Here is a 16959-nt window from a genome sequence, read left to right as displayed (position 1 = left end):
ACTTTTTTGTTTTTTCGTTTACATACAATAGGATTTTTCCTATTATAGACACTTATCGTATTTGATTCTCTCTATTGAGATCGAGGTTTTTAATATTTATATACATATATTAAAAGTTATGTTTTATTAGGGTTACTCTCCATTCATGAGGGTTTATCTCCTACATGGATTTTTCTTGCGTTCTTTTTGTTAAAGATCATATTGTTTTGTTATACCGTTTAAGAAATGGAGCACTCTGGCACCATAGCAACTACAATAGGTGATAGTGGTTTTGGCGCTTGGAGTGTTCCTTTAATTGGCTGTGGTCTTTGATCTTTACAGAGAAATATACATTTTTTACCTTCAATTGGTAACATCCCCTGTCTTTCAACAAGACACCCGAGAGGGTTGCCTCCTCACTCGCTTTGAACGCTTGCGCAAGGCAAAAATTAGGGCTTTGCAATTAATTCAAAGAGCATTGCTAGTGCAGTGGTCACTTGCTTAGAGGAAAGAAAGAACATTTTGGCGACTTGGGGGGAGAAAGGGGAGGTAAAGAAAAAAGTAAAAGGATCTCTTTGGTATTAGAAATAATTATCTTACATTCTAAAGTGGAAGTGTTCCATTAAGTAGACTGCAGTTTTTGTTTTTTTTTTTTTATTATTCTTTTATAGACTGCAGGTCTTTTATTAACCTTTATTTCTTCTGTGGTTATTATTTTTTTTTCTATGCAGTGTGTAAACCATACCAATGGAAGCTGACTAAATGCCGCAAATGCTACAAGAGATATTATTAGTTAAAACACAAAGGATATCACAGAAACGGTTGTAGTTTTGCGATAATGGGGATCGTAAATTGACATACAAATCTCACGCAAAAATATTATTCCATAATGCATGTATTAGGGTATTTGCTATTTTTGTTGTTTTGGAGCATGTTGGACATTTTTTTTGATCTATGATGTTATATTCAGAAGGGTAAAACTGGTGGCTCTGTTTCATTGCTTTATCCAGATCAGCGTTAACAGCTCTTGAACCTGATCCACAGACCTTTAAAGGGAAACGTAAATGCACTGTCTGCTCTCTGTTCCCTTACTAAGTAGCACTAAACATCTCCATAACAAACTGAATCTAAGCATATCTGCTGAGCACTGACATGCCTGCATGTACAGATAACTAATGTATACATTCTTAAAGTGTACCTGGAATGACTAACATCACTTGGTATGACTTAAAATAAAATGTATACATTGTACATTTATATATTTATGCTTGCTCAATTGCTAGTAAAGATATAGATAAATCTAACTTCAGCTGCACATAAATTTGTCATTTTCTGTGTATACTAGTAAGGCCATCAGAACAACATTAAACAGAGCACACTTGGAGGTTTGAAGGGATTGCCACAATTCTAAGTCACGCGCAGGTGTTCGTCAAACTTACAGTAGATCCCCATTATATTATAAACTGCTCTTGCATGGAATATGCAGCCATTCGGTTCATTTCAGAACTCCGTGTTGGGTGAAGAGGAGAAGAGAGTTTAGGTTAATATTGGTCAGCGAGTGACCAAGATGTTTTTTTGGGGGGCATTCACCCCCCTCGGGCCTTCTGTACTAAAGTGAAAATGAACCCATTAGCTGCAGTACTTTCTTCTATTAAAAAATAAACTATAATTTGAGTTGAAACTGTAAATTAACACATGTATAGTAAACCATACTGATTAACAAACACTGTCCTGCTAGCACTGTAAACAGCATTTAGTAAATCTCACTTAACATTTAAACAACAAACATATAATTATACAAAGTTTCATGACTAAACGTAAGACTCCCCCAGTGTAATCCAAGACATCTCATTAGATACAGTCATGTTTATATAGCCATGTGAAATGCTATATTTCCTAGAGGTACACATCACCACTTATTTTACCCACAAACATTTACACCGACCTAGCAATAGTAAATACTAATCATGTATCATGCTGCGTTCTTTAGTCTTTCCCAAGTCCTTCCTATTTTTCTCTCTTTGCCCCTTCTGCTCCTGATACTTTTCCTTCATGTCTTCCTCCTCTTCATTCTAATTTGCACTATCTTTCCTTTTTGCGTTTTTCTCATTTAATTCTACCGAGTCTCAATTTTCGACTTCTCCTATAAATACCTTCCGCGCTCTCTCCACCAGTTTCATTTCCTTGGTACTCATACCAAACACTTTCGTAAGTCACGTCAGTCGCAGTCACTCTGGAAAGTGAGGCAGGGTCAAACGAACCTCCTTGCACCACAACCCATTCAGAGAGTATTTAGAGTGTTTAGTGCACCGTAGCCCATTCAAAGAGTATTTAGAGTGTTTAGTGCACCGTAGCCCATTCAAAGAGTATTTAGAGTGTTTAGTGCACCGTAACCAATTCAAAGAGTATTTAGAGTGTTTAGTGCACCGTAACCCATTCAAAGAGTATTTAGAGTGTTTAGTGCACCGTAACCCATTCAAAGAGTATTTAGAGTGTTTAGTGCACCGTAACCCATTCAAAGAGTATTTAGAGTGTTTAGTGCACCGTAACCCATTCAAAGAGTATTTAGAGTGTTTAGTGCACCGTAACCCATTCAAAGAGTATTTAGAGTGTTTAGTGCACCGTAACCCATTCAAAGAGTATTTAGAGTGTTTAGTGCACCGTAACCCATTCAAAGAGCATTTACAGTGTTTAGTGCACCGTAACCCATTTAACCCCTTAAGGACACATGACATGTGTGACATGTCATGATTCCCTTTTATTCTAGAAGTTTGGTCCTTAAGGGGTTAAAGAGTACTTAGAGTGTTCAGAGTGTCCCTTTAACTTCTGCAGGTATTCATGCCACTACTCTCAACTATTTTGTGTGGTCACCAAAGGACACTCTCGTGATAGTATCCAACTTCAATCTAGCACCTCAATAGCATATTCAGCAAGAGGAAAATAGAAAGACAACCACATACCGGCTATAATGTACACAATGGCAGGCTGAGGACCATGAGAGTAGGCTTTTACAAACGGATGGAAACCTGCAGGCTGCCTCTGGTGCAACATGACGTATATATCTGAATTATGTATTATTGCAGCAAATTTGATAAAGTGACAGGCGAGGGAAAAAGTCATGAACCACATGTTGCCAAAATTGTTATTCTTGCAAAACTGTGGATTTGTAGATCCCTGGAAAACATATACATCATTAAAACTGTAACTAAACTGACCTGAACATGCTTTCAATACTAAAGTGTCCCACTGATGGGCATTGAAATTAATTAACATCTGCAAAGAATTATAAAGCAGGCTCCTCCGAGAAAAGAATGAAATAAATATACTCCATATTTTTCTTATTTTCATTACAGACCACAAGATTTGTTTCTCTCAAGCTTTTCTTTAGATTTTTTTTTTTCTTTTGGCATGTGCCGTTGTGTTGCACTAAATATATTTCATGTTTTGCATTTCCATCTGTAAGATATGTACTGAAATTTAACTGAAGCCCATTGCTTTAGTGGAAACTGCATACTAGAGCTGACCCATTTTTAATATACGGTATATAAAAAAAATGTGGAAAAATACACAATAAAATAAAAAAGATATTTTAAACACCTTAACCACTGTGGAAGCCATTGGGCTTATGGTTCCTGGGCTGCCCTGGCCCTCTCACAATGCAATTTGCCAAACTGTTTACCAACTTTTTGATGTCTTACCTAGGGTCTGGAAGGTGCCACTTCCTGTCTCCTCACAACTGAATGCTCTCAGCCAATGAGCTAAGAGCTTTCAGCTGTGAATCTTGCACCCAGCCAGATCGTTAGAAAACGGTTAGACCACACTTACATTGAAGGAGCGCCAGGGCTCTCCTGGCACCATAACCACCACAGAGCATCCAAACACCACATCACTTCCTGACAGACATCTTAAACCAAAAATGCAGCCATTTAGCTGCGGTGTTATTTTCAAGTTGCTGCTGTTATAAGTAACAGTATCAAAGGAGATAGGGCTACAATGAGCATACGTCCTTATGCAAGGTTATTTAATAAAATTAGAAATGTCAGGAATTCAAAGTGAGTTCAAATTTGAGGCCAAAGTAGCCGACCTTGAAGCATAGCTGACTAAGATCATTTGTCTAGTTCAGCTATTTTGGTCTTCACTTTGAACTCTCGACAAGTCTCAGTTTAGTGAATAATCTGATGGTGTTTGAAATCTTTACAATGACGCCAAACTGGATTATTGTCAGTTTTACAAACTCTTTCCACCAATATGGGCCACATAGATCAGTATAGGGTCTAATAGTCATCTTGATTTTACCTTTGTTTGTGCCTCGGCTCAGACAACACAAATATCTGTCACATAGTGTTGCGTAGGTCATTCCAAAGAACCTTAAACTGCTATGATACTCTTTTCCAAGATCAAGTTGTCTTCCTACAATGGAAACTTTGCATTGTTTTCTAGATTTGTAAACTTTGCACTTTGCAGATCACATATTCGTACACACCCCACTCCACTGACATAATTATAATGTATCTCAATTATAAACTCTTCCAGATGTAAGATGGCATCTTTAATTTACAGTGACATAAACGTGAACATGAATTATTAACATTAATCACTTGTGCAATTAAGGCATGTTAGTCGCAAAGTCACCTACTGTAAATACATGACAAGGCTTGGTAACTAGGGCTACAAAATAGCCTGATTGACACAAAGATCTAGAGTCGTCTATCCTTCAAGATATAACCTGTAGCTAACCTGTCCAATCAAAGCTCATGGCATCATTTTCAGGTCGGTGATACTAATTACCATCTGAAAAGAACACTGTGTTTCATTGCAATAAAACATGTTTTGCTTTTTATTTTTTTATTTTTTTTTTAGGTAAATGTGCTCTGTATAAGTTCACCTTTGTATTTTCTAGCCCTCTCGGTCTGGGAGAGCCCATTAAGAATAAATACGGTACAATTATGCATATATTTACATTTACCTAGTACTCTCAATTAACATTCAAAATACAATGAAGAAAATATCATCACCTAGGTATTGAGGGAGACCGCAAATAGACATGGTGGGAAAGTAGCAGAACTGGAAGTGAGAGTGGAGAGTGGCCCTTTAGGAGAGAGCAAGAGGAAGGTTTAAGAGATAGAAGTTACTCTTGGAGGCCATAAGCATTCCTGAAAAGATGGGTTTTGAGGGACTTCTTAAAGGATTAAAGACTAGGGGAGAGTCTGACAGGGGTAGGCAGGCTGTTGCAAAGGAAAGGAGCCGCCCGTGAGAAGTCTTGCAGGCGCGAATTTGCAGTAAGGGTGCAAGCAGCAGACAGCAGAAGGTCACCAGTAGAGCGGAGAGACCGAGAGAGGGCATACCAATGAATCAGTGAAGAAATGTAAGAGAGGCTAGAGTTGGTTAGGGCTTTACAGGTAAGGGTTAGTATTTTAAATTGACGCCTGTAGGGTACAGGAAGCCAGTGTAAGGATTGACAGAGGGGTGAGGTGTGAGAGGAGCGACAGGAGAGAAAGATCAGCCGGCAGCCAGATGTTTGATGGTTTTTATTATGGATTTAAAAAATGTACAGGGGAGGGGAGAGAGAGAACACAGAAAGAGGTGAGGGAGAGAGATTGGATCAGGGTCCCATCAACCTCAGCCAGCAGCTATATCTGGACCACAAGGAAGCCACCGTCCTTCACCCAAAAGGTATGGAATCAGTGGATGCTATAATATGTATATTGTGACTTTTGTGTGCTTTTATTAGTGTGTGTATCTGTGAGTGTCTATGTGAATAAGTATTAGACTGTGGGGGTGTATCTGTGTCAGAATGTATGTGTGTCTGTCTGTGTGCCAGTTTGTGTGTATATGTGTGCATATTTGTGTATATGTGTCAGAATTTGTGTGTGTCAGTGTGTATGTGTATCTGTGTCAGAATCGATGTGTGTGTCAGTGTGTATTTGTATCTGTGTCTTTATGTGTATGTACGTGTGTGTGGCAGCACATCTGCGTGTGTCAGTGTGTATGTGTATCTGTATTTGTGTGCAGCAGTGCATGTGTATATGTCTATACATCCAAGTATTCAAACACCAACAATATACACAAATATACCTCTGCATTGAAACACCAACACTACAACACAAATGCACACCTGAATTTGAATGCCAACATTACATCCAAACATGCCACTGCATTCAAATAGCAAAAGTACATGCAAATACACTGCTACATTCACACACACATACTCTATACAAAAACATGCTTATATTCATGCGCACAAACACAACTCACAAATATAACCATGCAAGGATGGTAAAATTGTAGATCCACAGCTGGCTACACATTGTGTTATTGCAAACAGTTAAAGGATCCCTATAGGGTCAGGAACACAAACATGTATTCCTGACCCTATAGTGTTAAAACCAACATCTAGCCCCCCTGAATGCCTCCCTAAATATAGAAATCTTACTGTATTCAAGCCTGAAGCTGTAACTCTGCATGCTGTTTGCCTCAGAAAAAAAACAAGCAGTCTGCTGACATCATCAGAAGTGGTAGCCTGATCCAATCACAATGCTTCCCCATAGGATTGGCTGAGACTGGCAAGGAGGCAGATCAAGGGCAGAGCCAGCATGATTCAAACACAGACCTGCCCAATCAGCATCTCCTCATAGAGATGAATTGAATCAATGAATCTCTATGAGGATAGTTCAGTGTCTGCATGCAGAGGGAGGAGATACCGAATGTTTGGATGCATTTTAGGCAGCCATGACCCAGGAAGGATCTCTAACAACCATCTGAGTAGTGGCCAGTGAAGGTATCACTAGGCTGTAATGTAAACACTGCATTTTCTCTGAAAATACAGTGTTTACAGCAAAAAGCCTGAAGGTAATGATTCTACTCACCAGAACAAATTCAATAAGCTGTTGTTGTTCTGGTGACTATAGTGTCCCTTTAAGGATATACATTTTGCCACCCTAGTGATCACACTTGTGAATGGAGCCGAAAAAAATGTCTTGCACCCAAGCCCTCCGCACATTAGTTCTGCCACTGGCAAATTGGGCAGATGGACAAAAGGTGACCACTAGTGCATGAAAGCTGACCAGGAGGTTGTGGTCTGCAGCACCAAACCATTTATCTGAAAACTAAAATAACAGGTGGTGTGTTGGGAAGTCTGTTTGCCCAGTTCTGCAGGAGTATGGCTGCAGGCAGAAATGGCCCACGGCGTTCGCTAGCCCGTGACTGTGTGAGTGTGTGTATGGGTTGGTGGTCTGTTCTCTCAATGCTCCCCAGATCCCAACTGGCTCACTGAGAAATGTCCTGGTAGACTGTGATAACTGAGGGTGGCTATGCTTCCAGACAACAATGAGTATTGATGATGTCAACCTTTGGCCAACAACTTTAAAGAAATTTGAGATGCTTGATTTTTATTAGACATCCTTAAACTAAGCCCCTTGGTTAAGGAAGATCCTGCATTGTCTAACTCTAACAATAGAGGAAAAAATATTTTAAAAATAAATAAATAATAAACCTTCTGGAGCACAAAGTAAGTATGGGCCATACATTGAGGAGTTTAAGGTACCCCGATATAACTTCTAGCAAGTTTTTATAGTGGGACGATTGAATGTCAAATGCACATCTAATGGCTTCCCTGGTTATACACAATTCCTTGGGCAGTATGGCGACATTAATAGCACGAGCACCATTGAACATTATCGTCATGCATTATTACTGTTGTGTTGGGGAACACATGATGACCTTGGGAAACACATTATAAGCATAAACACAGTGATGGGAGACACAGTATCAGCAGACATGCATGAATTAATACTTCTGATCACAACATGCTTGCTATCTCTCAAGGTATGAATGCACCAGTGAAGTAAGTAAGCATCCCCTTCTACAGCACACGAACAGTAATACAAGGATGCTCCATAATCCAGGGGACATTTATAGTTTAATCTGATCTGTTTATGAGTGCGTGACAGTGGTCTAACACTAAGTATTGTATTAAGGACCTCATGGCCTGGAACCAAAGTTGAATTTACCAACATTATTACATATGTAATAGATAGAAAACCTAATACTGTAAACTCGTATTTCGTTTTCTTCTGTGACTGCTTTGGTACACACACTACAGGAAACAAAGTCACCAACAGAAGTTCGGTGTCATCCGTGTGCAGCAATTAATAAATTAAATAGACGTAAAAAAATACACTCTGTACTGAATAAATAGAATAAACTGAGCCCTTACATTGTGGCTATGTTGGCCCTATTTCAAAACATGAACCTGAAGTGCCTCTATGTTAATGACCCTGTTATTACTGGTGATCTATTGCGATATGTTAAAGATACACATTTTAGTTATCTACTTAGTAAGGACTGGTGATATTTTAAGATGGTGTGGCATAAGACTCTACCCATGGAATTCAAGTCTAACACTGTGTCTGCAAACTCCACCTCCTAACTTGTAGGATTCACGTGGCTGCTAATATATAATCAGCAGACACACGATGTTGGTATTGGGAACACATAAGCAGCAGACACACGATGCTGGCATTGGGGACACAGTATCAGCAGAAACACAGTGCTGGGGTTGGGGGATACATTCTCAGCAGACACACAGTGTGGAACTGTGGGACACTCTTTCGGCAGACAATCCATAGAGAGAAACATTCTATCTATAATTAGATCCACTGGCAGCCTGCATTTTTATTCTTAATTTACAACTTTTCTAAAGTTTTAAAAACCAACATAACGAGCAAACATAAACGTACAGTTACTGAAACAGTGATAGTTGGGAATGAATAGCCTTGGCAACATTTGCCAAATAAAATCTGTCACTAAAATGGGTAAAGATGGGTAAAGAGCCAGAACCTTATTGTTAAAAATGTGGAAAAATACTGAAACGCTAGCAGTAGGCAAACAGAAGGATTCATGCTCTTAATTATTTCAGAGGTGGTCAATGCTGGGGAAACAGTTAAACTTGACACACCGCATGTTTTGTAAATTGTATTTCCCACAATGCTCAGCCAGTCTACACAGAAGTAAAGCTTCTTGGGAAATGTAGTTCATAAGCATCTGAAGTGCAAGCTTTTCCAATACATATTCTAACAGTTTAAAAAAATAGCTATAGACTCTTCTTAATTTAATAAATACATATTCCAATAACGATCTAAAATTAAAGAAAGCCTACGCATAATCTTAACCCAAGATCAAACCCTAACATGTTTTCTGTGGTTTATTATAGCTCAATAATAGCTAATATAATATATAACGTAACAGCCTTTCATGTACAGACCATTATGTCCTGTATATATATATCTATAGGCTGGACAAGAGAGCTGAGAAACTCGGTAAAAAAAACCTGCTCATTGTATTCACTAAACAGTGATTTGGGTTTGTAATGTGAATTTGCAAAGTGAAGGCCGTTAAGCTAATTTACACAGGTTTGCTATATTCTCTGGTGGTTATTTTAAAATGTTGCAAGTTTATTTTTCCAATCCATCTACTGTGTCTATGCAGTAGCTATAAAGTAAAGGCATTCTGACTAATTTGGCTGGTTGACGGTTATGAGACTGAGATCCAAGAACAGCTGGAGAGTGCTCTACATCTCTAAAGCCTGGCCACACAGCTCTTCTAAATCAGAGACAGGCATCTTGCAAGGTTCTAGCTGCAGCTGGCCATCTATAATCCAAAGGCACTGCTTCGCAACAGCTGGAATACTACAGATAACAGATCCCTGTCCTAAATGCTAGCTCTGCTTACGCCAACCCCTGGCCATGGCTTTACCGTGCAGAGACTTGTAATCTCCTACATCCATGAGATTTCTGTGATTCTCATTTCATGCAGAGGACTGGCGCACAGGGAGGGGGGAATCTCTTCAGCAAGATTTCTTGGAGATTTTCAGAATAAAATATATTTTTTTCTGAAATTTAAAATGTCATCTCTTACCCTTGATATATCTGTGCTGTCAAGTGCTCTATCCAATCTATTATATTTTGCACCTTTTAACGTTTAAACGTTTAAAACCATGCATGCATAAGCTGGTATAAACTTAGTATTTTTAAACGTGACCTTTTTAAGCATGACATATGCAATTTCCTAGCAAGTTCTTCACAGTTTAGTGAATAAACAAGTGAGATGGACAAGGGAAAGAGAAACTGGCAGATACAAAGTGAAAAAGAACTTAATAGATGAAAAATACAGAAAAGAGACTGGCGAGAAAGAGGTAAAATAGCTGATATTGTACGTTACATACTTTTAGATACAAATCACCTCCGCCTTCTCTGACTCAAAAAAACTGAAAGGGTTATTCCAACCCTTTTTTACGTTTTTTTTTGTTTTTTTTAACCAAATAATTGGACATTATTCTTTAGGTCACCTTCCATCATCCTTAAATTACAATAAAAATAAGCAGAGGCTTATCTGAAATCCCCTACTGACATCATGGCAGCCGTGTGAGGTCCAATCAAAGGCTTCTCAAAGAGAAACATTTGATTGGACCATTTAACCACACACTCGGTAATGAAATGGAGGGAGAGAGTGGAGAGAGAGGGGTGAGGAGGCAAGGGAATAAACAAACAGACGGAACTCTTAGAGATGGCTTCAGTGAAGAAGGGAGAGGAGACAAATGCTTCACCTTGCTGTGTCTGCCTGCAAGGGCGAAACCAATTACGTCTGTTTACAGCGTGCGCTTACGACGCATGTATGTTTTGCACAGAATTGACATTTGGCAATACAGAACAATTCTGAGTTCTGTGCTGCCAAAGTCACATGTGCTGGGGAGTAACTAGCAAATATCTCAGTATGTTTAGCGTTTCAAGCAAAAACTTGGCACATACAGATTCCTACCACCATGACCACTTGAAAAAGCAGAAGTGATCATGGTGGTTGGAGTAACAGTTTTAAACGGTTACTCTAAACACCATCACAAGTTTGCATAATTACAAAGGTGATGAAGCATAAAGCACCCTGAGCCACCTCTCAGCTCTGAGAAAGGCTTAGAACTTCAGCAATATGTAAAAATCAATGCAGCTGAAAGTTTGCCTCTCAGAGCTGTCCGTCCAGCATCCTGTAGCTCTCAGTTCTGGGGTGGCTGTGCTAAGCCATGTACTTGGCTGCTGTAAGTTTACAAAGCATTTCCATACATTGTATGTGATGAGTAGAATGGATTTTGGGGATAAACTTCTTATCCCATCAAACACTAATGTCTCCAATCTGGGACACTGAAGCATAGACAACCCTTTCCTCAGTGGTAGTGAATTACTACTCCCCCTATCATCCCCCCCCCCCCCCCCCTCCCCACTTTACACCCTACTACTCGAGCCTTTCTCCTTTCTATTTTCTATTTCTCTCTTATTCTTTTCTTTAGTCTTTTCAAAGTACGGCATTGTACTTTTTAAAGTTAAACTTGTAAAATGCCAACCCGGCTGGATACATTGATATTATCAGGATGTAGTATGCATAATTATATGTATGTTTAACTTCTGTGTGGCTGCCTGTTCCAAAATAAAGAATATAAAAAACAAAACACCAATACGATTACGATTGTTTCTGATGAGCAACTACAAGCAGACCCACAACACGTGCTTTGAAGGAAAATTTGAAGGTATCTTCTTTATTTATTTATTTGCATGTTTATGCATTATTTGCATCATAGCCTTTAAAAATAGTCATTTTTACCCAGTGTTTTTTCTTGAAGCTTCTACCAAGAGAATATATATTATTATTATTATTATTATTATTTTTATTATTATATATGTTTGAAAAGGATCATTGGAAACATTTTAGACTGTGAGGTCAACATAAATCTGTGCTCGCCACAAACCAAGCTGGTTCTGGCAACGTCAGTGTCTTATTGTGTTTAACTGTTCACCTGTTCACACTGCTCTCTTCTAGACGCTGTCAATCCCAAGCCTCCCTCAGCAACGAAAGTCATCATGAATCACATCCTCATATATAATACATGTGTGAGTTTGCAGCACACTCACTTCTACTGGAGAAAACATTGGCTGGTAATCAAGATCGGGTTTCAAGCTAGAATTGGCCAACTGTTTTACTTAGGCTCACCCTACAAAATACTGTATTTTAAGCCGCCACAAGGTTAAACTGTTGTTTCTGTAAGGGTAAGGATAAAGAATGGAGCAGATACATTAAGAGTATAGAACGTAGGGACATTTTTTATCAAGGTTAAACGGGTGATATTCAGGAGCAGGTGCTAAATAGCTTGAATTGTTCTATTGGTTTTCATGATGACTGCACCATATTAAGCTCTTTGTCCCAGAATATGAACTATTTTTTTCTTGATAGCTATAGCGCTTAATCCTCTAAAAGGATAGTTACAGAGGATTTGTTTAATGTTGGAAGTATGAGCTTTGTGTAATGCTATATTAGAAACACACAGGGTATTTGAAATGTCAATAGATTCTGTCTCAATACAACTAGGTATAATGTTTGACCCTTTAAAGAGACGCTCTAATGAACAAAACAGTTTGCAGTACTGATTACATTGCCTGCAGGTTCCATGTGCCACCCCTCCTCGATTTAGGGAGCATTTTAATATAAGCAGTGCTCTTCCTGGCCCCATGAGACTGCCCTTCACTAGGCCACATTGATAGTTCAGAATTAACCATTTTGTATTATCAATGTCAATTTTGTCCAACCAGAATGGAGGAGAATGGCTAAGAGTACAATGGGTGGGTTTATTGTCCAGTTTATGCCAGACTGCTCCTAAACAGATAGACAAACACAAAACCAAGGGACAACACAAGGACACAATGCAACATACCAAACTCAGGAGCTTATTTTTTATGACAAAACACCTTGTGCACATGCCTTATACATGAATGGTAGGAGATAAATGTAAATGAATGAAACACAGGTTGGCTGTGTATTTCAGTTGTCAACTACATAGTGGAATAATGGTTATCCAAAAGGGAAGCAGTTAGTATTGTTTCAATGTGTTTGGGCACCACAAATGTTGCAGTGTAATCAGAAACAGAGCATTCCAATTATCACACAACTTAAACCACCCTTTCCCCTCAACCTTTTAAATGGTCAGCACTTTAATGTGCACACACAAATAACATTTTATATATAACTATCTACCGCCATAGTGTTAATAGCTTCAACAAGTTATTTACTTTTTCAAAAATCATTAAGAAAAGGTAAAAAAAAAAATGTTTTCAAGCCATTACGTCTTCTTTTCAGGACAGATGTTTGAATAACTTCAGGAAGACTTAAAATACACCGCATTAACAGACAAAAACTTAATGAGCTCTAATCAGCAGAATACATTATTCATAATTCTCTTTTTAACACATTAATTGCATTAATTACCGCATATCAAACAGCTTCCATTCAGTGCTCAAGTCTCTAAAGCTGACATATTCTGATATGAAGACAGTGGTGTATAGCAAAGGTTGCCAGCGCCCAGGGCAAGGCAAGTATTGCGCCCCCTAACCTGTGCCCCTTTAGCACTCCCCAAATCTCTTAACGGGCGCCTACATAGCTTTGCTCCTCCTTCCATACCCGCCTCGTCTCCGTGATCTGTGTGACACTGATAGTCGAGTTGCGTAATTTCTAAATTCCATATCACGCCTAAAGAAATCGCAATGTATCTTTCCTGGTAAAATATTTTATAAATAAATAAATGTGTATAGTCTATACATATTACTTTTGCCGTGAGGAGGATTAAAAAAATTACGCAACTCAACTATCAATGTCAAACACATCACGGAGACAAGGTGTGTAGGGAAGGAGGAGCGAGGCTACCTAGTCGCCCGTTACTGGCGTACCGGTATGATACCATTTAAAAGACATCTACATGATGCCTAGTAAGCGCGTGATTTCTACTTTGAAGATACCGGTGGTATTATGTAATTCACCCTTACTGTAAAATGTTACATGGCAATGTTTATGCGTTTGCCATGTCATGTTGAAAAACTGTGTAGAACATACGAACAGTGGCACATTTTCTGGGGGATGGAGCACTATCTTTTATTTATTTTACTATTTTTTTAATTTATTTTTTACATTGGAAATTTTGCGTCCCTAAGAATATTTGAGCCTGGGGCAACCGCCCCTGTAGCCTTGCCCACGCTACGCCGCTGCATGTATATGCTTTGACCCATCATTCCCCTCTTCTGGAGTGAATCATGCTACTTGCTCAGAGCTTGTGGCATTACCTAGTAAAATACATTGATCAGGATATAGCATTCGCAGATAACCTTTATGTCTTGAGTCTCACTCTGAGTGATTTGCAGAAGTTTGCACATTTTAATTTGAGCAAACAGTTAAAAAGTGATCAACACATCAATTCATGTTTTGTTTCTCCAAATCCCTTTGTTACCTCTTCCTTGAATAAATGTGTGTTTCTGCTTTTGGTGCCTCTAACTAAGTGACAGTTATTTTCTGGCACTACAGCTGTTACCATTTTTTTTTCCAAGTGATGCTGGTTGGCTGAGAGTCATAGGGACTCTAGTTCCCTAGTCCACAACAGCTGGAATGCCACAGGTTAGCCATCAGTGGTCAAGAGCAGACTCATGCTACTACACACACACACCATCCTTGACCCTTCAATGTCAGGGATGGCAGCAGAGTCAGGGAGATACCTGGTCAGTCACACAAACAGAAAGCAGTACTCACCCGAATTGCCAACCCAGTAAGAGAAAGATGAACCAACCAGCCAGAGGCAGCCCATAAAACACATCTGTCCCAGCAGCAGCTCCTTCCTTTTCCTGCGTGTCTTGTTGGCTCTCTGGTGCCTTGTCTTTAACATCCCTCTCTGGGCAGTAAGCAGCCTCTGCTTCCCCTGAGCAGGTCCATGCTGCAGGCTCCCTATACTCGTGGCCACATCCATCCCAAGCACCAACACCATCTCCCACTCACAGTGCGAGAAGATCTGTAGAGCACACTTTGCAGTAACAATGTAGCAAGCAATTCAGGGCAGCCCAGTGTTTTCTCTGGTCTCCAAACTCCTCTTATCGTAGGGGGGGTGGGTGATCTCCTCGAGTGAGTGCTGCCCTGTGGGTGCTGTTCTCTGTTAATCCATGTTCGATGAGGGTCAGTCAGATCACAGCCCAGAGTTTGGGGTCTTGTAGAAGGAGGGCAGCATGATGCAGGCAGAGGGAAGCCTCAATGGAGCCAGGACTGTGTGCTTTGCTGATCCTGTACAGCACAGCCTTCGCTCTGGATTAATTCACAGTGCAGCTGTCTGATCAAAGCTCTCCAGAGACAGTGGGCTACATAGAGGCACACACAGCAAGCACACACACACAAACACACACGCGCGCGGATGCAGGCACACACTCACACTACAAAAGAAGACAAGTCACACTGAGTGGGGTCACTGGAAAACTTCACAATCTGAAACAAATCGCTTCTAGTGTTCCAGACTTCTTTATCTCCGCCCTATTTTCCTATCCCCGCCTCTTCTCTGCCAGGTTTATTGTATTTTTTTTTTTCTCTCTTGCTGTTCTTATGAGGCTGTTACCTCTGAGACTGACTGCACAATCTGGATTAGATCTGTGTAACATATATAAATATATATATTAACCCGGTTTATGAAACTAAAGATGTTGGTGTTTTTGTTGTTGTTGTTTTTTTTTTTTTTTTTGTCTAAGTCTTTCTATAGATCACAACAGAACTATGTGAAAAATATGTTTTGTAATTATTGTTTTTTTTTTTTTTACAGTTTTTTTATTTCAATTTAACCAGACTGAACTATCTGAAATGTTATGTTATATTACAAAAATAAATAAATAAAAAAAATGGCATTAATTTGTTTGTTTTTAGCAGGTAAAATAAAATGTAGTATAGTGTTCATTAGTTTAGCACTAGGTTTTTGTTTTTTTTCCTTAAATACTTTTTTGGGTTGAACTGAAAATGCTTGGATTCTATATATGGGCTCCCACTCTCTTTATCTGTTTATGTGGGCACTGACATTGGCTAAATGATTTTAACTCCTTCAAAATACTAGTCACTTATTCAGACATGGGAAATATCTGTGAGGTTTTTAAGCCAGATACTAGTACTAAAAGCCTTCACGCCAGACTGAAAACGTGAAATTTATGCAGGAGTTCTAGAAGAATTTTAATCCCTTCAAGGTGGCAAGGTTGGTCCTAAAGTTCTTAACAGTATTATCCGCAGTACACAGAGTGCCAGTCAGCCAGTCACCTCCTCCCTTGAAAGTCCAAAGATTTTTGCTCTGCGGTAGCCCCGCAGCCCACTGGCCGAGAGCGACCACCTCTTTAAGCAAATGGATTAACTACTTACTCTAGGCGGTGCCAAGGCCCTCCTGGCACCATAACTATCAAAGTGTGCTGTAGTGGTTCTGGGGCTTGGAGTGTTCCTTTGAGATTATTTTTGGCAAGGCTGAAAACTTTTTGGCTTGCATATAAGGTCTTTCACGCTGTTTATATACACTCTGAAATCAGTGACCCACTGCATTTAACCTATTGAATCATTGGCTGCTTATTCATAAGTGAAGTGGCAAGGTTGGCACGAACACAGGTGGCAAGGCTCTACATGTACAAGTGCAGCTATTGATCAATACTGCCAACATTTCTGTTGAATTTGCGTTTTATAATGGGATGTAAGTGACATGTTGAGGTGTGACTATCTAATCGTAAAAAATACACAGAACATTTCTTTAACTACGGGTATGCTATTCTGTGCTTGAGAAGGACTGTAATTTGGCTGGTTATTTTAACCTGCTTGTAAAATACCAAGGCTCTGGCTTGAAATACACCCATGGGTGTAGGACATCGGGAGGGATTGGCCCTACAGATAATTTGATGTGTGAAATGAGATAGAGGAGCGCCGGCCCCCCTCATGCTGCAGCCGCCCGAGCGCTCTGTAGAGAGCCTCAGGCGGCTGCAGCTTTGCCCTGGCCGGTGCGTCCATGAGGGCGCACCGCCTGGGCGCAGCATGAGGAGAGGGGCTGACAGGAGGGAAGTGCTCAGCGCTCCCTCCTGTCATTCCCTCACTGTAGCGTGGCCGAGCTCTGTATGGTCC

The 16959-nt window shown here is 39.7% G+C and overlaps 1 protein-coding gene across 1 annotated transcript in view; it reads right to left on the bottom strand.

Moving 5' to 3' along the window:
• Window positions 1–15281, bottom strand: part of SLC24A3 (solute carrier family 24 member 3) — a 345921-nt gene extending 330640 nt beyond the window's left edge. Inside the window, exon 1 of the mRNA XM_063443684.1 lies at window positions 14590–15281. Coding sequence (XP_063299754.1) covers window positions 14590–14821 — 232 coding nt within the window. The 5' untranslated portion in view covers window positions 14822–15281. The remainder of the gene's footprint in view (window positions 1–14589) is intronic.
• Between the last annotated feature and the right edge of the window lie 1678 nt (window positions 15282–16959).

The sequence above is a fragment of the Pelobates fuscus genome, chromosome 2 (assembly GCF_036172605.1).
Source record: "Pelobates fuscus isolate aPelFus1 chromosome 2, aPelFus1.pri, whole genome shotgun sequence".
Lineage (NCBI taxonomy): Eukaryota > Metazoa > Chordata > Amphibia > Anura > Pelobatidae > Pelobates > Pelobates fuscus.
This window is presented reverse-complemented; position numbering and strand designations above follow the sequence as displayed.